Source organism: Chiloscyllium punctatum, chromosome X, assembly GCF_047496795.1.
Source record: "Chiloscyllium punctatum isolate Juve2018m chromosome X, sChiPun1.3, whole genome shotgun sequence".
NCBI lineage: Eukaryota > Metazoa > Chordata > Chondrichthyes > Orectolobiformes > Hemiscylliidae > Chiloscyllium > Chiloscyllium punctatum.
In genome coordinates this window covers 12792918-12816005 of record NC_092791.1, presented here as the reverse complement: position 1 = coordinate 12816005, position 23088 = coordinate 12792918, and the positions used below count along the sequence as shown (strand labels likewise).

The window sequence follows — 23088 nt, the reverse complement described above, 5'->3', positions numbered from 1 at the left end:
GCGGTGAATGCTGGGACAGTGAGTAGGTTTAAGCAGGAGTTAAGACAGATTTTTAATTGGCGATGGGGTTGGAGGGATATGGAGAGAAGGCAGGAAAATGGGGGTGAGAAGCATATCAGCCATGATCGAGTGGTGGAGCAGACTCGATGGGCCGAATGGTTTGAGCCTACCTTGTTCCCATTTCTTATAGTCTTAGGATCCAAGAGTGGTAATTTGCTGATTTCTTCCTGCACCCCACCCACTCTCTCAGAGAACAGGCTTTCGTACCACGAGTCATTACTGTCTCGAAGGTCTTTTAAAAAGAAGGGAGATGCTTGAAAGACAAACTCCCACCATTCTAAAAGCCCCGTGCCATCCAGGACAAAGCAGTCCACTTCATCAGAACCCCATCCACCAACTTAAACATCCACTCCCTCCCCCACCGACGCTCAGTGTGTACCATCTACAAGATGCACTGCAGAAACTCACCAAAGATCCTCAGACAGCACCTTCCAAACCCACGACCACTTCCATCTAGAAGGACAAGGGCAGCAGATACATGGGAACACCATCCCCTGCAAGTTCCCCTCCAAGCCCCTCACCATCTTGACTTGGAAATATATCACCGTTCCTTCAGTGTCACTGGGTCAAAATCCTGGAATTCCCTCCCTCAGGGCATTGTGGGTCAACCCACAGCACATGGACTGCAGCGGTTCAAGATGGCAGCTCACCCCCACCTTCTCAAGGGGGCAACTAGGGACGGGGCAATTAAACTCTGATTATCCCAGTAATGCCTAAACCCCACAATATACACTTTCTTTTTTAAAAAAAGTGATATATTAAACAGATGGAAGCTAAAAGGAAGTGGATTAGACACTAAACAACTAGACCATCACTTGCAACAAAATGGCATTTGTTTGAAATCGGAAAAAGATGAAGTGTCTCTAACTTACTAAGCCGTGGAGAATTGTGGATGTTTTGTCAAAGCGAGCTGGAGGAAAGTACATATTAATGCCTCCTGCTGGTCTATGCCTATTAATGTTGTCCTAAAGCTGCATGCCCTATTGTGAATAAAATCTGTAGCTTTCAGAGATGAACACTCACTCTTAAAGGGAGTACGTTCAAATTAGCAGGAATTTGAGATCGTCTGCTGATCAGCCATTGTGGAATTCAGAGGTGTCCCACGGATATTAATTACCTGCGTACCTCAAGCATTGCCCATTGGACAAAAAAAAACCCAAAACCTAATGTTTTAAATTTATAATATTAAATACTGCTGCTTTTAAGCTATGTCACATTGTAAACGCAGATGGTACAAGTGCTGCTTTCACAACTAGGAGCATGACTGGCTCAGCATCGCCATCAAGAGGAAGCAGGTGGTCAGTTGAAAGTACCAGGCCATTTTCATAAGAACTTGGATTTTTTAATCATTGCACCTTTAACATAATAACGTGTTCCAAGACACTTCACAGAATTATCACCAAGCAAACATTTGAGTGCGGATAAAACAGCAAAATGATTGTAGATAAATGAAAGCTTGGAGGCTTTTAACAGGGTCATCATAAATGTGTCAAGTCACGCATAACAGTTCCTCAAAATAGTTTTACTGCTGTATGGAATTGGAGCTGCAAAGTCGTTTTGTGCTGGGTGGTGTCGAGCTTTGAGTGTTGTTGGTGCTGCACCCACCCAAACGAGTTTTTTTTTGTAGTAGTAACGAAGAGGATTGATGAGGGCAGAGCAGTAGATATGGTCTATATGAACTTCGGTAAGGCATTCAGAAAGGTTCTTCAGAGTAGGCGGTTTAACAAGGTTAGATCTCATTGGAATACTGGGAGAACTAGCCATTTGGATACAGAACTGGCTCAAAAGGTAGAAGGCAGAGGGTGGTGGAGGGTTGTTTTTCAGACTGGAGGCCTGTGACCAGTGGGGTACCACAAGGATCGGTGCTGGGTCAACTGCCTTTCATCATTTATATAGGATTTGGATGCAAACATAGGAGGTAATGGTAAGTAAATTTGCAGATGACACCAAAATTAGAGGTGTGGTGGACGGTGAAGAAGGTTACCTCCGATTACAACAGGATCTTGATCAAGATAGGCCAATGGGCTGAGTTGTGGCAGATAGAGCTTAGATAAATGCAAGGTGCTACATTTTGGAAAGGCAAATCAAGGCAGCACTTAAAACACAATGGTTCAGCATTGCTGAACAAAGAGACCTTGGAGTGCAGGTTCATAGCTCCTTGAAAGTGGAGTCGCAGGTAGATAGGATAGTGAAGGAGGAATTTGGTATGCTTTCCTTTATTGGTCAGAGCACTGATTATCAGAGTTAGGAGGTCACGTTGCAGCTATACAGGACATTGGTTAGGCCACTTTTGGAATAGTGTGCGCAATTCTGGTCTCCTTCCTATCAAAAGGATGTTGTGAAACTTGAAAGGGTTCAGAAAAGATTTACAAGGATGTTGCCAGGGTTGGAGGATTTGAGCTACAGGGAGAGGCTGAACAGGCTGGGGCTGTTTTCCCTGGAGCGTCGGAGGCTGAGGGGTGACCTTATAGAGGTTTACAAAATCATGAGGGGCATGGATAGGATAAATAGACAAGGTCTTTTCCTTGGGTTGGGGGAGGGGGGCGCGAGAGTCCAGAACTAGAGGGCATAGGTTTAGGGTGAGAGGGGAAAGATATAAAAGAGACCCGAGGGGCAACATTTTCATAAAGTGTGGTGCGTGTATGTAACGAGCTGCCAGAGGAAGTGGTGGAGGCTGGTACAATTACAACATTTAAAAGGCTGCGTATATGAATAGGAAGGGTTTGGAGGGATATGGGCCAATGGGACTAGATTAATTTAGGATATCTGGTCTGCATGGATGAGTTGGACCAAAGGGACTGTTATGCTGTATAGTACTATGATAAAGTCAGGATATTCCATCACACTCCTGACTTGTGTCTTTTAGACAGTGGACAGGCTTTGGTGGAGAAAGGAGTCATGAGGGGGCTTATTCACTAAGATACTCTCGTTGCAAAGATAAGGAAGCAGGCACTTGAGTGAACGCCATCCCAACACTATCTACTGCCCAGACCAAAAGTAGAGGAAAAATTAAAATACAGCAATCTAGACTAAACACAAGTATCAAAGCTTTGATGATTAATAAAAGTGCTTTTTAATAGCTCCTTCAAAACCTTTGTGATTCACATTGAAATGGCTGAGCAGGATATTGATTTGTTTGGTCACGTTTCAAAAATAGTATTTGTAAAGTTAGAAATCACCACACCAGGTTATAGTCCAACAGGTTTAATGAAGCACTAGCTTTCGGAGCGTCACTCCTTCAGGTGGTTGTGGAGCGTCGCTCCGAAAGCTAGTGTGCTTCCAATTAAACCTGTTGGACTATAACCTGGTGTTGAGTGATTTTTAAACTTTGTACACCCCAGTCCAACACCAGCATCTCCAAATCATGGATAGTATTTGCATTTATGCAAAACCTGTCCAAGAAATATCACAGGCACCACACTGATCTCAGTTGATAATTCCAATTGTGAATGCAAGGTCTTAAAATGACTCAAAATGTCTTTCCTTCCCATTTTGACTGTATGGTCATTTCTTTAGCTGCTTGACATTAGCATTTAACTCTCCAGTCACAAGAAAGTTGCTGGATGCCAAATGTGGAGCAGTCACATACACAGTATGCAAAATTGCATGATCACGTGCCAATTATTGCATAATGTTGTCATTGTTAATCAACAACTTCAAAAAAAAACTTAAAAATGAGAGATTGGAAGCAATTGTATTGGCGTGGCTATTTCTATTCGTGAAGGGCTTTTGCCCGAAAGGTCGATTCTCCTGCTTCTCTGATACAGCACCACACACACTGGACTGATCTGCAGTCCTCACTTTCATCCTGGCTATTTAAGATTGTTGCAATCAAATTCATGAGAACACTTGGTTCATCCAAATAAAACTATGCAGTGGGTACCAAAACGGATCGAAAAACAGGCCTGACTTTCGCGGACTGCAAAAGTCATTTTGAAGTACAAGTTCACCTGAAATTCAGGAGTAAAATATTTTGAGAAGCCAGGACACATTCCACTCAAATGTGTATGACAGACACAAAAAAAAAAGATGTACTGCGGATGCTGGGAATCAGAAATTTAACAAGAAACAAAATGCTGGTCAAAGTCAGCAGCTAGAGAGAGATCAACAGTGAACCTTTTGAGTCAATGTCCTGAGAAAGCCAGAGAAGGACTTCCTAATGTTATCTTTCAATGTCCTGGCTTGGATTTGAAATGGTTGTCACCTTGTCAAGAATTAGTCTCAACCTACCCTCCAATGGCCATTAATGATCAACATCTCAGATAATTGCCTTTTTCCCCCCAAATATTCAAGGAAATATAAACCTAATCTACACCATCTATCCTTTAATTCAACCTTTTTAGCCAGTGTATAATTCTTGAGAACGTGCAAAGCAACATCCTCATTTGAAATAAAGGTCAATATTCCATTAATCTATTCAAGTGCTTTGCACCTACAAAAGAAGTCTGTATAATCCTCGAAATCTCTCTGCACCACCAGGTCCTCACTTCCACTAACTCTTTCGGTCCAAAACGAGTCGCCTCACCTCTTCCTTATATTGAATTCTCATTGGTCAGTGCTTTGCCTACTCAATCTAGTGTCAGAACCAAAAAACCTGCAGGCGCTGGAATCCAAAATAGACAGACAGGAGGCTGGGAGAACACAGCAAGCCAGGAAGCAGCAGGAAGTGGAGAAGCTGATGTTTCAAGTGTAACCCTTCTTCGGTAACCCTTCAGGACTGCCAAAACGTTGACTTCTGCACCTCCTGATGCTACCTGGTTTGCTGAGGTCTTCCAGCCTGTCTACTCAATCTAGCGACCTGCCTTTGCAGCTTGCTGTCCCTATCCATTCTGCCACTCCAATCTCATCAGCAAACTCAAAAACAGTTCTCCACTCTTTCATCCAAGTTATGTCTGAATATAGATTTTAAAAATGACTAAGCCCCAGTGTGGATCTGTAAGGTCTAGCACTTAAGTCACACCCTATTAACTGGAGAACCTTCTATTATCTCTACTCCAACTTCCTAGTCATTTCACTATCAAGAGTTAACTGCACTGCCTAAGTGCATTCGCCTAGTCAAATCCCTCTGGAAGCCCATATTTGATAAATCCTTTTAAGATTTCAACTAATGTTTGTTAGACATGACTTGCCTGTTGGAAAATACACACTGGCTCTGATCAACTCATATGTCCAAATTCTAAGCTTAGATGGCTTAATTTCAATGTATTAATCAAAAGCTCTTGCTGTTAAAGGGTTTAAAAGCCAATGTTGGATTTCAAAAAACTTTCACCAAGTGTTTCAGTCAGTCAAAAAATGTTTAATAAAAACACTGTATCCTGTTTACATAGTGTTTAACCATTATGCAATCACAGCATTGCCCAAATATTTTCAAGAATTGGTGGAAGTAGGTACCGACTTGGTCTAAGTATGGCAAACTGCTGCATTATTCACAAAGCTCAAAGGTTTTCTTTTAAGATTTACAAAAGCCGTTAGCACAAAAAGAAAATTATTAGGAGACAAACATATACACAGAACTTCAATAAAAATGACAGGTTAGCTGCCAGAGACTTATCCGACAGCCACAATATCAGATCACTAAAAGGATGGATAATGTTGGCTCTGCTCATCTCAGCAGCACGGCACCATCTCCAAGATGGCGACTAGGTAATCCGGGTCACGGGTTTAGAAATGGAAAACCAAAAGGAGACAATTATTTCGGTGTCTGGCTTTGTAACTTGGCAGAAATGTTACCATCAGGAAACAAGTACTTCACTGGAAGCTAGTGATGGCATCTAAAGACTGGAGCTGTTGGCTTTATCCGAAGTTGGACTGTCCAGGACTCTACCACTGTACTGATGGAATAAGCACTCTGATCTCTGTCACCAGGTTGCTCAGCTGCCTGACTGAGTTTTTTCAGCTATCTACTTTCGACTTAAAATAGAAATTCCATTTTGGGACAAAAATATTACATTCATTGCTCACTCTCCACATTAACGGACTCTCCTTACTTCTAATTGTCTGTTGGCCAAGGAGAATGAATGCCTGCCTCAGTGTTTTGCTGATTAGATTCATTACCAAGATATACATTCATATGTTTGTAGCACTACTCATCTGTACCAGTTCCACCACAAAAAAGATGACTGCAGCAGACAAATGTAAAATTCCACTTTTAGCCGATCAATAAAAATGCACATTTCTGACTGTTCGTCTGCAGGTTTGTTTATTATCTCGTGATCGGTGATCACAAAACGTGCCATTACACATGGCAAAGTGCAAATTGACTGGTTCGTGCGCTAACACCCGAAGATGTATTTGCTTTATACTAAGTTACGTATCCCTAAAAGTCCATATCATCGGAATCTGTGCTGCTTGATGACTGTGCTTCTTCTTGGCTTTCCCCCCACACAAAGCGGTAGTTATCTTCCAGCTGTTGCTGTCTCTGCTGTTCTTTGTAAACTTCTTCAGTACCACCAGTCTGTTGGGGAAGAAAATACATAAACTACTTTAGATTTCCGATTATACACAGTCAGGACATTTCCATTTGTCAATAGATGTTAATCCGAGCTACCAGATTTCAAAAAGCAAAAAAAAAGTAACGACTCAAGGTTTTTCCTTTTCACAGCACTGCCTTTCCTTCATAAAAACCAAAAGAAATGCAGAGGCTGCAAGTCAGAGACAAAAACAAACAGAAATGGCTGGTAAAGCTAAGCAAGTCTGGCAGAATTCTCAGAGTTCGTTAATGTTTCAGGTCAAGTGACTCTTCCTCCGAACTGAAGGTAACTAGGAAAATGCTGTTTTTTGCTGTTCTTTAAGGGTAAGAAGGTGGGGGGGGTAAGGTGTAAACGATAGGTGGGGATAGATCTCAAAAGAGAGAGAACAGTTAGACAGACAGACAAAAGAGTGGATAACAACCAGCCAAGGAGAATTATGTAGCTACTAATGAGGACAGTTATTGGCTAACAATGGGTTGCATGTAATAGCAGACCATGTGATAACAAGGCCAAGTGTTTGGGGGTACAGTAACACCATGGGAGGTGTCTTAAGCCCTAACATTGTGTAGCACAAAAATGAGCCCAAAAGGCTGCTGGGTTCCAAGTGGACAATCAATTGCTGTTCTTGCAGCTTGCACTGAGCTTCACTGGAGCACTGCAGCAAGCCTGAGAGAAAAGGAGAGAGAGAGAGAGAGAGAGAGAGAGAGAGAGAGAGAGAGAGAGAGAGAGAGAGAGAGAGAGAGAGAGAGAGAGGGGAGAGAGAGAGAGAGAGAGAGAGATTGGAACAGGGTGGGATGTTAAAGTGGCAGACAACTGGAAGCTCGGTTTCTGTTCACTCAATTCCCTTTTATTATATCAGAAGGAACAGTTTGAGCTTGTTCATAATTTGGATACAAGCAATCCTTAAAACAAAAACACATCAGTTGAACTTTAAGAACTGGTCATGTTGCGGCTGTACGGGACATTGGTTAGGCCACTGTCAGAATATCGCGTGCAATTCTAGTCTCCTTCCTATCGGAAAGATGTTGTGAAACTTGAATGGGCTCAGAAAAGATTTAAGGATGTTGCCAGTGTTGGAGGGTTTGAACTATAGGGAGAGGCTGAGTAGGCTGGGGCTGTTTTCCCTGGAGCGTCGGAGGCTGAGGGGTGACCTTATAGAGGTTTATAAAATTATGATAGACAGTCTCTTCCCTGGGGTGGGGGAGTCCAGAACTCGAGGGCAGAGGTTTAGGGTGAGAATACAGCATGTAAAATATCAGTGTTATTCTCATGAACAGCCCACTGACACCCCCTCTGTGGGGTCAGGGTCTTAACAAATTTACCCTTTAACAAATTTATGAATTGAGAAGGCACTGGAGATTACTGCTCCGAACACTCCGTAGGGAAAACACCATTAATCTTGCTCACTGCCTTTTTTTTCTCCAAAAAAAAAAAAGGTTTATTCATGGGATGTGAACAGGTAGGATTCAGATGCATACTTGCAATGCTAAGGCATACAAGACTATCGGGCCAAAGGCTGGTAAATAGGATTAGAATATTAGGGGTTTTTTTTGCCAGTGCAGACTACGGGCTGAAGGGCTTTTTCCTGTGCTGGCAACCTCTATGACTATGTGGGCATCACTTGCTAGCACAGTATTTATTGTTCACTCCAAGGTGTCCCCTGTACAGGTTGATGCAACTGAACAGCTTGCTTGGCTATTTTTGCAGCAGTTAAGAGTCAATCGACCACATTGCTGTCATTCTGGAGTCACATGTCAGCCAGACAAGCTAACGATGGCAGATTTCCTTCCCTGAAAAGGACATTAAAACCAATCCTACCTGGTTCCTGAAACAATCTGCAATGGTTTCTCACTCATCACTTTCATTTCCAGAGGTGGTGGAATTCAAATTCCACAACGTATTGTGGTGGGATTCAAACTCAACCCCAGAGCATCCTAGGTCTCTAGATTGCCTGCCCACCAACAAAACCACTTCGGCATTACTTCTGTTCTAGTAACAACATAAAAAGGCAGAAACATTGGTACCAGTAAGTTGATGAGAAGCTCTCGGAAGGATTTAGTATCTTCTTCCGATAGCCAGTGCATGTCGTCATCATCGCCAAGGGATCTGGTTGTTACAATCTTCACTTCGATTTTACCTGAGAAATAAAAATATCCAGGTGTTAACTCAGTGAATTGGCGTCAGACCGTGTCAACCTTGCTCTGCAGAAACAGCAATTTCTTTCAAAAACTTTTCTTTGTAGCCAGTAAAATGATTTTTTTTTGTACCTCTAATTATTACACAGTCATTGCTACTTTAGGTCTGACAAAAATACACAAAGGACAGATTTGCATCCTGTTGAGTAAGATTTGGCATACTTCAGTATTTCAAGCTATAATTAGTGGGTAATGCTTCAATCTTAGCCCTTATTTAACTGCTCCGTTGCTAATTAAACTTGGCTGTGGCCACTTATTCAGATTGCATGAAATGTTAATCTTGTACAGGAATGGGGTCACCACTGGGAGATCACTCTCGCTTCCTGTGGCTTTAAACTTGAACGAGATGGGAGCAGAGGAACCCACCAGCACTCACTCCTGCTTCCTTAAACCCCAAAAATAACTGCACATTTGCAGGACTTCCTTCCGGACTTCTCAGAGACCACACCCGAAACAGAACGCTCGAGAACTCTCCTCCTGGTGGAAGCAACGTCCCACAGTTGCACTAACATGCTAGTGAAGTGAATAAATGGGCAGCCCAATTTAAAAATCACTCCATCCCTTTCCATTCAAAACCTGTGAAACAGTAGGATTTAAGATGAGCTCTGACAATAATCCGGAATAAACACGTCACAAACTTTTAAGTGAGCATAAATTAAGAAACAGAACAAAACAGAATTAGTAAGTGCACAGGAACAGTAGTCATGGAAGGAACTACGTAACTACATGCCCATTTCATTGTCAACTGGAACATTAGACAGAAGCAAACTGCCTCAAAGACATGGGGAGAGGTTGGGTGTAGGAGCTTACTTTACTTGGGTGTTGACCAGCCATCAAGGCCTTGGCTTATGCAAAGGGTAAAAAAAAAAGTGTTCAATAACAGGTTGCTGGCAAATCAAAATTTCAGGACAATATTTTGTTTTAAATAAAACCAAATTCCCCTTCAATTGAGGGGAACAGCTCCTCAACAAATTGAGGGCGGACATGTTTAAACTATTGCAAAACTGAAAGCACCACGATTCCAGCAAATTAAAACATCAACCTCAGGTTATCCTAATACTGCTGCAAAAAAATATTCTTTCATGGGGTGTGGGCGTCACGGTCTAGGCCAGCAGCATTTATTGCCCATTCCTAATTGCCCTGGAGAAAATGGTAGTGGGTTACAAATCCACATGGTGTAGATACATTCAATGACACTGAAGGAACAGCGATATACTTCCAAGTCAGGATGTGGAGTGGCTGGGAAGGAAACCTGCAAGCGTTGGCACTCCTTATGTACCTGCTGCCTGGAAGTGGTCTAAGTTTGGAAGGTGCTGTCTAAGAAGCCTTCGAGAATTTTGCAGTGTATCTTGTAGATGGTACACTGCTGTCGGTGATGGAGTTGAAGGCGGTGAGAATAGGGTGCCAATCAACCGGCTGCTTTGTCCTGGGTGGTGTCGAGCTTCTTGTGTTGTTGGAGCTGCCCCCATCCAGGCAAGTGGGAGTATTCCATCATACTCCTGACTGGTGCCTTGTAGATAATAGGGCAGGCTTTGGGGAGTCAGGAGGTGAGTTACTTGAAGGGTACATGTGCATGTCTGTGTGAGTGTGAGTGCACACACACACGTGTCTCTGTTGGAGTGTCTGGTCCAGCGGTTTCTGAACAACAGCAACCCTGAGGATGCTGATAATGGGGTGGTAATGATAAAGTCATTGAATTGCATGGGACGATGGTCAGACATTTTTTTTCTTTCAGATGATCATTACTTGGCACTTAAATGGCAATAAATATTTGTGCCAACTATCAGTCTAATCTGAAAGCTGTCCAGGATTTGCTGCACATGGAGATGGACTGCTTTAGTATCTGATGAGTCACAAAGAGTGCTGAAAATTAAATCAGTTAACATCTCAAATTCAGAATTCATGGTGGAAGAGAATTGGTGAAGCAGAGGACACTACCCTGAGGAACTTCTGCAGCTTAGGTGACATCCCCCCCACCCCCCACCCCAACAACCACAACCATCTCCCTTTGTGCCAGATAAGACTCCAACAGGAGGACAGCTCCTTCCCTCGACTCCCACACCAAGTTGCCACAGACTCCAGCTTTGCCAGGCCTCCTTGATGCCACTGTCAAATTCAGCACTGACGACAAGGGCAGTCACTCCCCTCTCACATTGTAAAGAATTTTATGCTTACAATAATTTAGTATCTAGCCTTTATATAGATGGACCTTGGAATTGAGCGACTGAAATTTCCACAGGGTTATCATCAGATAATTTATTTAATCAATTAGATTGAACCTGTACAGTCTGGCAAAATGCTGAGAATCGAACCAAAATGGAAAAAAAAAAAATCATATAGCAGCCAGTCAGCCTCAAAATTGCTATTTTGAACCCTTGCATACAGTGGCCCAACATGTATGGACACAGCTCAAATACACGTGCCCAAAAATGACAAGGTGCTCAGAGAGCATGACTAGGTCACAATACAGTGCAGTGTTAAATAAAAACATCACCACCGTTCTGCACCTTCTGCTAATCAAGGTGACGGAGAGCAGGGCTGGGGACAGGAAGGAAGTGCCACTTCTGGCACCCACTGATGGGGAGGGAGGGGTAGATATGGATGGAAAAACCAGCTTTATTCTTTCAACATTTCAGCATGACAGTGTACATCCTTCCACAGAATGCGCATTATTCATTTCCCCAAAACAAAGCTTAAATTTAGCCATTATAGGGCTTGTACGGTTTTGCATCAAAAAGCTGTCAAACTCATTTCACATGGTTCCTTATAGCTGGCAGAAATTCACAGTATCACTTCCAGTCAAAATGCAAATTCATGTCGCAGGGGGAAGAGCAGTGCTGAGAGACCCCCAAGCACTACAGTAGAACAATTTATTTTCTGGACTGCTGAGGTGGAATGTCAGAAGCCCTCCATTGTCTTATTTTAAGACAACGCTTGGTTCCCATTGGCAGGAGGGGGAGATGCAGGAAGGCTTACTGTTGCAGCAGTATAAATAGTCTCCAAACTACCTTCTGCTTTCAATCCTGCTTTCTCCAGCTGCTCTTTCACCACATTCTGAATCTGCCTGAGCTGGGGGTCTGTGCCACTCATTTCACGCACTTTCATTTCTTTATGGAGTGGACTGCCTGGGTTGATTTTTGTGACTCGAACTTTAACGTGCCCCTCAGTATCTTCATCAGTTTCTGAAATGCAGCAAGAGGTCAGTCGCAAAAGGTACAAAGGATATTCCAGTTTATTTAAAAAAAAAAGACAGTACATAAATCCTAGCATTTTGTAACATTGAGATTGCAGTTTCCACAAAAATACCTACATCCCCACACTTGGATAGCTGTTAACAGTTTAAGGAAATTAACGAGAGAGTAGCTCTAACAAACTGTCAGGGCACAGGACTCTATGCAAAACACCTTCAACATCCATTTTTAAAAACCTTGGAAGTTTTTAAACTTGCTGTGCTCCTGTCTGAAACCACCAGCTACAACCCATAGATACCATACTTTTAAGACCAACTTCAGAAGAGATTTTGAGGAGGACTTTGATTACTGGCTATTATTCAAACAACACTCCTGGAGTGGACTAGTGCCTCGAGATAAAATTAGTAACGTGAAAAGGAGAAAAAAAAAGCAAGTTCCAAATCAGCTGAAGGTGCTCAGAACCAGTTAAATAAGCAGAGATAGATGGCACATAGCCCAAAGATGTCAGACAAGAGAGATTTTTGAGGCATTCGTAATCAGGAGTAAGCTACTGTTCCAGTTGGCTGAAAAATAGGCAAATAAAGGCAATTTACAGAGCAAAATAATGAAATTTCTCAAATAACCCAGCAAAACAAAACAAAACCCAACCCAACAAAACTTCTACTACCTGGGGGTGCTGAGATTTCCCAAACAACCAAAAAACTTTTGCGAGCTCAAAGCAGTGGAAATTCAACGTCAATGGCCAATGATAGAAAGGACAGGTACGCGACGAAGTCATGACAACGCAGAGATACAGAATGGGCTGATCCAGGGCTCAGAATTGACACATTTAAATCAAACACTTGGATTTATAAATTAATTACAAATTATTCAAACTTTTAGATGAAGCTAAATTAGGAAGGAGGTATAGATCGTCACGACAGAAAATTAGGCAATGTAAAATGCATAACATTTAAGTACAAGAGGCAGATCAAATTAACACAGATATTGAAAGAACAAAAAAAAAACCATATTCTCATGAATGGTCATTGTTAAAATGGAGACCTCAGGGCCTTAGTTGACACCAAGCTCAACATATCCAACATTGACTGAGCAGCAATTAATAAAGTGAACTGAAGCATATCGTCAATACAATAGAAAACAAGTCAGAAAACCATGTCAGATCATATACTGCCTGGGTGAATCTAACTGTCACCAAGACACAAAGGCATAAATGTTCGCAGGGAAAGTTGCGGAAAAAGAGCAAGGAGTTGCATTCCTTAAATTAGAGGTCAGCATGATCAGGAAATCTTTGTAAAAACAAAGAAACAAAGTCATTTCACTTTTCAAAAAAGGAGACCACTAATAGGGACCTGCAAAGCAGTGGTAAAAAGATTAAAACTGCTGCCACCACTGTCCACTAGAAAAAGAAGGAAGTTTTTAAATTAATGTCAGGATACCCTTCAAAACTGCACAAGATGCAATTCCAGATGAGGGATACTGCAAAAGCTCTGGAATCATTTAAGGAAAAAAAAAGCTGAGGGTAATGAAAGAGGAAGAGATAAAGTAGAATCATAGAAAATTAAGGCAGAGGAGTCATGTTATGGCTGCAGAGCCCCCTTTTCTCCTCACTATAATCTTGTAGGCTCCTCATCCCCAAATACCTGTTACCTCCCTTTCCAACTCCTTGATGGAATCCGTTTCTACTGACATTTCTTCTCCTCTTCCCCCCCCCACACAAAAAAGTGAGATCCAGATTCTGACAATTCAGTGGAGTTTTCATCTCCCTTCCACATCTTCCAAATTAGTCTGAACAGATATCTAGCTGCTTACCAAATTGCCAGCGGAAATCTTTGCCTACTCTATTCAAAACCTCTTTTCTACTCATCAAAACCCCCCTATCTATCTTGAAAACCAAATCCTCTGACATCTTAACCTTGTGCTTTAAAAAAGCATGTTAACCTTTTCCACCTTCCTCACAATAACCAAGGTATCTCACCCTGACAGCGTCCTGGAAAGTCTCCTCCTTATCTTAAGGCATTTCCTGAGCGTATGTATTCTGGATAATTCTAGCCCAGAGGCCTAACCAATGAGTTATGAAACTGTTTTTAATATTACACACCGCTATTTATAAACCTAAGTAAGCCATCAGCATTTTTTAAAAAACTAGTCCTGCCATCTTGAAGGATTGGTGTACACGGATCAAGGTACATCTGTTTGTCTAAACTTTATTGCATACGACCTTTCAATATTAACACATCTTCTCAAGGATCACCATACTGAACTCCATGTGCCATGCTTGAGCCCACTGGACCATCCTTTTGAAAGGATTGCCGTGAAGTGGGAATTATCCTTGACTAGCATTTGTGCGTCTACATTGTGGATCTGCAAACTTCAAAATGCTGCTCAACATGGACACCAAATATGCCTCCTCTACTATTATCCCATCTACAATCTCCCCTGTTCTTTCATCCATCCTCTCCCCATGTCATGGCAAAAGCAAAAAAAACTCACTTAGTAAGGTTTGTAGCTCAGGTTGAGGTTTAGGGTGTAGGTTTGCTCACTGAGCTATAGGTTTGATATCCAGACGTTTCATTACCTGGCTAGGTACCATCATCAGTGGCGGCCTCCAAGTGAAGCGAAGCTGTTGTCTCCTGCTTTCTATTTATATCTTTCTCCTGGATGGGGTTCCTGGGGTTTGTGGTGATGTCATTTCCTGTTTGTTTTCTGAGGGGTTGATAGATGGTATCTAGATCTATGTGTTTGTTTATGGCGTTGTGGTTGGAGTGCCAGGCCTCTAGGAATTCTCTGGCATGTCTTTGCTTAGCCTGTCCCAGGATAGATGTGTTGTCCCAGTCAAAATGGTGGTTTTTCTTCATCCATGTGTAGGGCTACGAGGGAGAGAGGGTCGTGTCTTTTTGTGGCGAGCTGGTGTTAGTGTATCCTGGTGGCTAACTTTCTTCCTGTTTGTCCTACGTAGTGTTTGTGACAGTCCTTGCATGGAAGTCCTTGCAGCCCTACCAATCATCAAACCAAAAATCTGGGTTTGCTACGTAGATGTTTCCTTTTGTGATGACAAAGGTGTCAAGATAGAAGAGACATTCAACATCATCAACAACACCGTTACAGGCATAAAGTTCACCAAGGAGGAAGAAACCGACAACAAACTCGCATTCCTGTACGTCACAGTTGACAGAAAAGACAAGGGAGAACCACAAACCTGTGTGTACAGAAAACTGACAAACACTGACCAAATACTGAACTGCACCAGCAACCATCCCAACGCACACAAACGAAGCTGTATCAGAACACTATTCCAACGAGCCACCACACACTGCAGCACAGACAAACTTCGGAAAACAGAGGAGAACCACCTATACAACATATTCAAGAAGAACGGATACTCAAAAAAATACAGTCTGCAGATTCCTCAAGAACAAACCACGACAAGCAGACCAAACACAGCCAGAAACCCTAACCACTTTACCATATATCAAAGAAGTTTCAAAAATGACAGCCAGACTACTAAGACCCCTCGGAATCCTAGTAGCACACAAACCCACCAACACAAACAAAAACTAACAAACTTAAAAGACCCAGTACAACCCATGGACAAAACCAACATCATCTACAAAATTCCATGCAAGGACCGCCACAAACACCACGTAGGACAAACAGGAAGGAAGTTAGCCACCAGGATACACGAACACCAGCTAGCCACAAAAAGACACGACCCTCTCTCCCTCGTAGCCCTACACACGGATGAAAAAACCCACCATTTTGACTGGGGCAACACATCTATCCTGGGACAGGCTAAGCAAAGACATGCCAGAGAATTCCTAGAGGCCTGGCACTCCAACCACAACGCCATAAACAAACACATAGATCTAGATACCATCTATCAACTCCTCAGAAAACAAACAGGAAATGACATCACCACAAACCCCAGGAACCCCATCCAGGAGAAAGATATAAATAGAAAGCAGGAGACAACAGCTTCGCTTCACTTGGAGGCCGCCACTGATGATGGTACTTAGCCAGGTAATGAAGTGTCTGGATATCAAACCTACAGCTCAGCAAGCAAACCTACACCCTAAACTCACTTAGTAATGCTGTAGTTTAATAACATTTGCTGCCTGTACGTGAAGGGAGTAGAAACAAAACCCCACAAGAATTCTGGCAGTGAATGAAATCAATGTCACATACCATCTGTCTGTTTGGAAGCAGGACTGGGACTTCCCTTTGATGTGTCACTATCCTTTTCATCATGTGCAACTTCCTTTTCTTCAAGTTTGTCGATGAGTTTATTTAGGGTCGTGGCCAAGGTCTTGGAGGCTTGATTGCGATCAAATTCCCCTTTGAGACCCTCTGCTTCAAGCTCATCTTGTGCCTGAAAAAAAATGTTGGATTGCGTCAGGGTATAATACTAAATAGCGTGCTACTCACCAAGGTTACACCATGCAAACAAATGATTACATCGAATACACAAATTATGTGGAGAGTGTTATCATCTTGTCATTTAAGATGAAGATGAAGATGAAGATCACATTAACTCTTGGGTTATTCCTCATTGCATGCTGCAAAAGGCACTAATATGGCTACAGCAACAATTGCATGGTGCCATTCATCTTCAAGTCTCAGAATATTCCACTAAGACACAGTACCTTAACATTTTCAAAGCCCCTACTCCGATTACTTTACCCTCGTGCAGAGTGGCCAAACAGGAAGAATACATGCAGCTGACAGAATGCTGGAGGACACGCAAATCTTTCTACTTATCCATATTAAGGGTGATTGATATCGAGGAAGTGATGAACAGAACCCGAGGTTTCTTGTCGATACAAGTGCAGTGAGAGCAATAGAACCATCACAAAAAGTTTAACTAGCTTTCCTCCCTCCGATTTTGACCAATGGCTGTTACATCAAAGGAGTCATTTATTCGGCTTTCCACCCAGGACATTGCAAGGAGAGCTGAAGCAAGCATTTTGCCTTGCGTATGAAACATACGCATCACAAATTTTATTTTAGCTGTTGATTTCAAAATCAGTGGCCAAGCTCAAGGATAGAATTCTTTTTTTCTAGCCCAGCGTTCTCTCGGTGACCTTGCACAAACCACTGAAAGAGTCAGGTCATTTTAGAAACTGCAAAATAGCATCTTACAATGAAACAAATAGGGCAATGAGACAAATCAGCACAGGACATGGATCATGTGGCAGATCTACTCGTTTATTTGAAGTAAGTGTCCTTGCACATGTCACAGAATCATGGAAGTGTTACAGCAGCAGGCAGTCTTTCAGTCCACCACACTTGCACTAGCTCATTAACTGGGCATCATTGGCTGGTGCCAATCCCCCCCCACCCCAATGTATCATTCTAACACCAGCACCCAGTTGAAAAAAAGGTTTGTTCCGACCCAGGTCTTATCAGCTACGTTTACTGATTTTTTAACTTGCATGAAAACGGTTGTAAATTCACAATGCGTATTACTCACTTCATCAATTAGATTTTCAAATTCTTTTTCCATTTCTTCCTTCACTTCTCTTTTAATTTCAGACATCTTTGATTTAGGTAGGGACATGTCTTCAAGTTCCTTTTCAAAGTCTTTAATGAGCTCATTTTCTTCACTATCAATCATCTCCTCTTGTTTTGCTGAGGAGTCTTGGTCAGTGGATTCGTCAGAAGATCTTGCAGAGGTATCCTTAGTCGGATCCTGATCTTCATCACCTTTTCGCTGTCATGCACCAAACAAAAAGGAAAAAAAAAAGTTTTAGGTGTGACATACGCACAAGTGGAAACACACTTCACTATTCTCTACACTTGTATTCAGGTTAAAAATGCCCATGGGTTGACATTTTAGTATACACAAGGTGCAATTAGAATTTCTCAAGTACATTGTCACTTCCAACCTAACTGGCCAATGGAACTGATGCTTCAAATCAGATGTGAACAGATTTTGTTTTAAAGAGAAAAGGCACAGAACTGATCATATTCTGCAACTGCTGTTCAAGCAAGTTTTTTAATACTATGACTACTAAAAACTGTTCAAATTCTTAAGCAGCCAAAAAAAAAGACGGATCGTCTGGAATTTCTGACCATGCCTTGACAATGGGATTGATGTGTGGTTTTATCATCATAAAAAGTGTGCATGGGGGAAGAACAAAACTGAATTCAACTAAGACTGTCTCGGGCTCTTGCCCGAAATGCCGATTCTCCTGCCCCTCAGATGCTGCCTGACCTGCTGTGCTTTTCCAGCACTGCACTCTCGACTCTGATATCCAGAATCTGCAGTCCTCACTCTCCTCCTCCCCCTCAATTGTTGAATAGCCAACATCGACAATCCAGGTGACTCCAAGCAGACTGGTTATTGTCTGTCAAGTCATAACCTAAAAGTTGCCATTTTTGTGGAAAGAAAACGAGAGAAATAAACTTCCCCTTAAGTACTTTTGTCATCGTAACTCCAGATCAAGTGGCTCCACACCAGTAGTTTTGTAATCTTTTAAAGTATTTGCACAACCTCTTTCTCCCACCACCCCCCCCCCCCTTCGCTTTGATTTCTCGAAACTTGAGCAGCAATGAGGGAAGGGTATTAATAAAAAGGGATGAGCTGGATAAATTAGACAAGCTCAAAAGAGGACAAAATTCTGGGAATGGATTGATTGCATCTACACGCTTTAAATAGAATCTAGGGATGAACTGAGGCATTGCAATTTATATTTAATAACTTGGTAGAAAGGGTTAGTCTCAGGACTGACAGATAGCGAATCGGATTCCTGCATTGAGAGAGACAGAGGGGCTTTTTAAAAAAAATAAACACAAGAGTTCAAGTGTGGAAAGAACTGCAAGAGGAAGTGGTGAATGCAATGACAATGTTTAAAAGATATAGGAAAGGTTTGGAGGGATATGGGCCAGGAGCAGGCAGGTGGGACGAGTTCAGTTTGGGATTATGGTCGGCATGGACTGGTTAGACCAAAGGGTCTGTTTCTGTGCTCTATGGCTCTATCATGTGGCCAGGAAATTTGAGGCCAGTCAGTTTAACATCTGGAGTAGAAAACAGTGGCATTCGGACTTAAAAATAGAAGATCTAGAAATGAGGAATATAATAATGAATAACCAGCATCGACAGCAAAAGTGAAAGCTGAAAATTTGAGGAACAGAAAATATAACTAGCTGTAATTCAAGAGGCCTTTCAAAGGTGACCTATAAAACACTAATGAAGGAAGGGAATGTGGAGCCAGGGGCTAGCTGGCTTCAAGTTCTAGATCAGTGGCGCACAGAGCAACTTCACAGGTGGGAAGCAGTGCGCCACAAGGATCAGTGCGGGTACCACTCATTCTCAAATTTTCATCAATGATTTGAACTGCAGATCAAAAATGTCTCTAAACTTGCAGATAACATCCGATTGGAAGGATACATTGGTGCCAAGGAGGACTGTGACTAGCTACAGGAGAATTTTAATGAATTTACAAAGTGGACAAATAATTGGCGAGAGAAGTTCAAACCAGGTAAGTAAGGTAGTACATTTTGGTTGGAAGAACAAAGAGGTCACTTATTAGTTGGAAGGTAAGTAGAGGTGGGATAGGGCAACAAAGGGACCTTGAAATGGGAACACAATTACTACAAATGAAGAGGTTAAAATCAGAAAAACAGCAAGCCAAGAACTAAGCTTTATTTTTAGTAGGGAATTTATGCTAGCCCTGTACTGAACCTTTCTTGGACCACACACAGTACTATGAACAACTTGATTATATTTTACAAAGGCTAGAAGAACTGGGGAGGGTGCAAAGAAGGTTTACAGGGATGATACAGAAACATGCAAGTCAACACATCAGGAAAGGAACAGGCTGGGTTTCTCCACACTTGGAAGCCAGCCAGCTGAGGGGATGACCAAACAAAAAGGCCTTTAAAATTAATGAATGCCTTTGTATCCACGGTTTCAAAATCTAGGTTTCCTCTGGTAGGGAAGAGCATAAAAAGTAGAGGCCGTTAAGAGAGTGGCTAAAAAATCCAATAGGGAATTCAGAAATTTCTTCATCCAAAGAGTGGTGGGAATACAGTGCTTGATCCCAAAGGGAATGATTGAAGCAAACAGTATACAGTAGATGAAGATCAGGAGAAACCGGGCAAGGAGATAGGAATAGAGGGTTATGATGACTTACGTGAGCAAAGATGGGAGGAGATTTGAATAAAGCATAAACATCAGTGTGCATTTATTGGGCCAAATCGCCTGTTTCTATGCTCTCCACCCTCTGTAGAGATACACAGCGACTAAGCAAAGAAATGTGATATTTATTGAAATGAATGCTAATGAGGATGAAAAATAAATTCCACCAAGTCCATTTAGCACGAAAAGGGATATAGAACATAGAACATAGAAGAATACAGCGCAGTACAGGCCCTTCAACCCTCGATGTTGCGCCGATCAAAGCCCACCTAACCTACACTAACCCACTATCCTCCATATACCTATCCAATGCCCGCTTAAATGCCCATAAAGAGGGAGAGTCCACCACTGCTACTGGCAGGGCATTCCATGAACTCACGACTCACTGAGTGAAGAACCTCCCCCTAACATCAGTCCCATATCTACCCCCCCTTAATTTAAAGCTATGCCCCCTTGTAATAGCTGACTCCATACGTGGAAAAAGGTTCTCATGGTCAACCCTATCTAACCCCCTAATCATCTTGTACACCTCTATCAAGTCACCCCTAAACCTTCTTTTCTCCAATGAAAACAACCCCAAGTGCCTCAGCCTTTCCTCATAGGATCTTCCTACCATACCAGGCAACATCCTGGTAAACTTCCTCTGCACCCGTTCCAGTGCCTCCACATCCTTCCTATAGTATGGCGACCAAAACTGCACACAATATTCCAGATGCGGCCGCACCAGAGTCTTATACAACTGCAGCATGACCTCAGGACTCCGGAACTCAATTCCTCTACCAATAAAAGCCAGTACGCCATATGCCTTCTTCAAAACTGGTTAAACTGCTACAAAATCTAGTCATCCATTAACACCTAGACAAGCAAATTATAATTTTTAAATCAGAATACCAACAAAAAAAAAAAGATGACTACTAAAAGGTAACCACCTTGCTTCAAGATCAACATTTAATGACAATACCACTAGAATGTTCCATCAGTACCTTTGCAGTCTGGTCTTTTAATTCTCGAATCAACTTCAGCAGATCCTCTGGGTTCCGGGTTATTCTGAACTGGACTTCCTGTTTGCCTGAAGAGAAAGCGGGGGTGGGGGGGGGTATGGAAAAATTTCAAGATCACTGTCACGTCAGAACTGAACTTAAAGCAACTAGCTAGTAAATTATACAACTCAAAGATTGTTGTTTAGCTCAAGTTAACTATGCTCGAGAAAAGTTGGATGGACTGCTCTGTCCTTTGATTTTCAGGGGTTTTAACTCAACGACATATAGTAATAATTTTATTTACCTTGGTCACCTTGAAGGTTGTCGTCCCCAGTTTTAAATGCATCACTCAGTTTAGAGTCAGCCTAACAAATAAACAGAAACATTCTATTACTGTTACTCCCTGAGGTTCAAGGGGGCAGTCTTACCAATTGAGGGCCGAGAAGTGGCAGATGGAGTTTAGTTCAGATAAATGTGAGGTGCTGCATTTTGGGAAAGCAAATCTTAGCAGAACTGCTACATTTAATGGTAAGGTCCTAGGGAGTGTTGCTGAACAAAGAAACCTTGGGAGTACAGGTTCATAGCTCCTTGAAAGTGGAGTCGCAGGTAGATAGGATAGTGAAGGAGGCATTTGGTATGCTTTCCTTTATTGGTCAGAGTATTGAGTACAGGAGTTAGGAGGTCATGTTGTGGCTGTACAGGACATTGGTTACGCCACTGTTGGAATATTGTGTGCACTTCTGGTCTCCTTCCTATTGGAAAGATGTTGTGAAACTTGAAAGGGTTCAGAAAAGATTTACAAGGACGTTGCCAGGGTTGGAGGATCTGAGCTACAGGGAGAGGCTGAACAGGCTGGGACTGTTTTCCCCGGAGCGTCAGAGGCTGAGGGGCGACCTTATAGAGGTTTACAAAATTCTGAGGGGCATGGATAGGGTAAATAGACAAAGTCTTTTCCCTGGGGTCGGGAGTTTAGGGTGAGAGGGGAAAGATATAAAAGAGACTTAAGGGGCAACTTTTTCACACAGAGGGTGGTACATGTATGGAATGAGCTGCCAGAGGATGTGGTGGAGGCTGGTACAATTGCAACATTTAAGAGGCATTTGGATGGGTATATGAATAGGAAGGGTTTGGAGGGATATGGGCCGGGTGCTGGCAGGTGAGACTAGATTGGGTTGGGATATCTGGTCAGCATGGACAGGTTGGACCGAAGGGTCTGTTTCCATGCTGTACATCTCTATGGCTCTATGACTCTGAGCCATCTTGACAAACACCATCAAATTGAGTGCATCAGCAGTGCTGCATTATTTCAGATTAAAGAAAAGCATTGACACATTTTAAAACAGATAAATTGAAAGACAAAGGGGAAATAAAACATTGCAAGTCAAAATAAGGGCTTAAAAAATCTGACAATTAAAACTTACATGCCAACTCTCAATATTTAGATTAGATTAGATTACTTACAGTGTGGAAACAGGCCCTTCAGCCCAACAAGTCCACACCGACCCACCGAAGCGCAACCCACCCATACCCCTACATTTACCCCTTACCTAACACTACGGGCAATTTAGCATGGCCAATTCACCTGACCTGCACATCTTTGGAGTGTGGAAGGAAACCGGAGCACCCGGAGGAAACCCACGCAGACACGGGGAGGATGTGCAAACTCCACACAGAGAGTCGCCTGAGGCGGGAATTGAACCCGGGTCTCTGACGCTGTGAGGCAGCAGTGCTAGCCACTGTGCCGCCCGTAAATCTTTAACAGTACAACAATTTGCTCACTTAAAACTTGCATATGGCATTGCAAATGCTCAAGTGTACTAGGTTTGAGGGAAAAGAGCCATTAAGGTTGGGGGGTCTCGAAACAAGATTCCCAACCCTTTTCAGTGCACATCAATTTCAGACTGCTCCCTGGCAGTGAAGCATATTTCCAATCTCGAGGCTGCACATGAAATAGTGCAAAGGATACATGCCTAACCCAATGCATTGGTAACTATAATAATTTACGCTTAGTCACTGTGTAAAGTATGAACAAGTAAAAACCTTGATAATTTC

The 23088-nt window shown here is 42.4% G+C and overlaps 1 protein-coding gene across 2 annotated transcripts in view; it reads right to left on the bottom strand.

Annotated features, from left to right (window-relative positions):
* Positions 1-5335: 5335 nt before the first annotated feature.
* The window catches only part of os9 (OS9 endoplasmic reticulum lectin), a 47428-nt gene continuing 29675 nt past the window's right edge, over positions 5336-23088 (bottom strand). Inside the window, exons 9-15 of one of the 2 annotated variants that reach the window (XM_072566924.1) lie at positions 21341-21401; positions 21040-21125; positions 17387-17626; positions 16102-16285; positions 11734-11907; positions 8555-8667; positions 5336-6514 (exon numbers count right to left, since the gene is read on the bottom strand). In XM_072566924.1, the coding sequence (XP_072423025.1) occupies positions 6377-6514; positions 8555-8667; positions 11734-11907; positions 16102-16285; positions 17387-17626; positions 21040-21125; positions 21341-21401 (996 nt within the window). In that variant the 3' untranslated portion in view covers positions 5336-6376. The remainder of the gene's footprint in view (positions 6515-8554; positions 8668-11733; positions 11908-16101; positions 16286-17386; positions 17627-21039; positions 21126-21340; positions 21402-23088) is intronic. The other variant, XM_072566925.1, reaches the window with a different exon arrangement.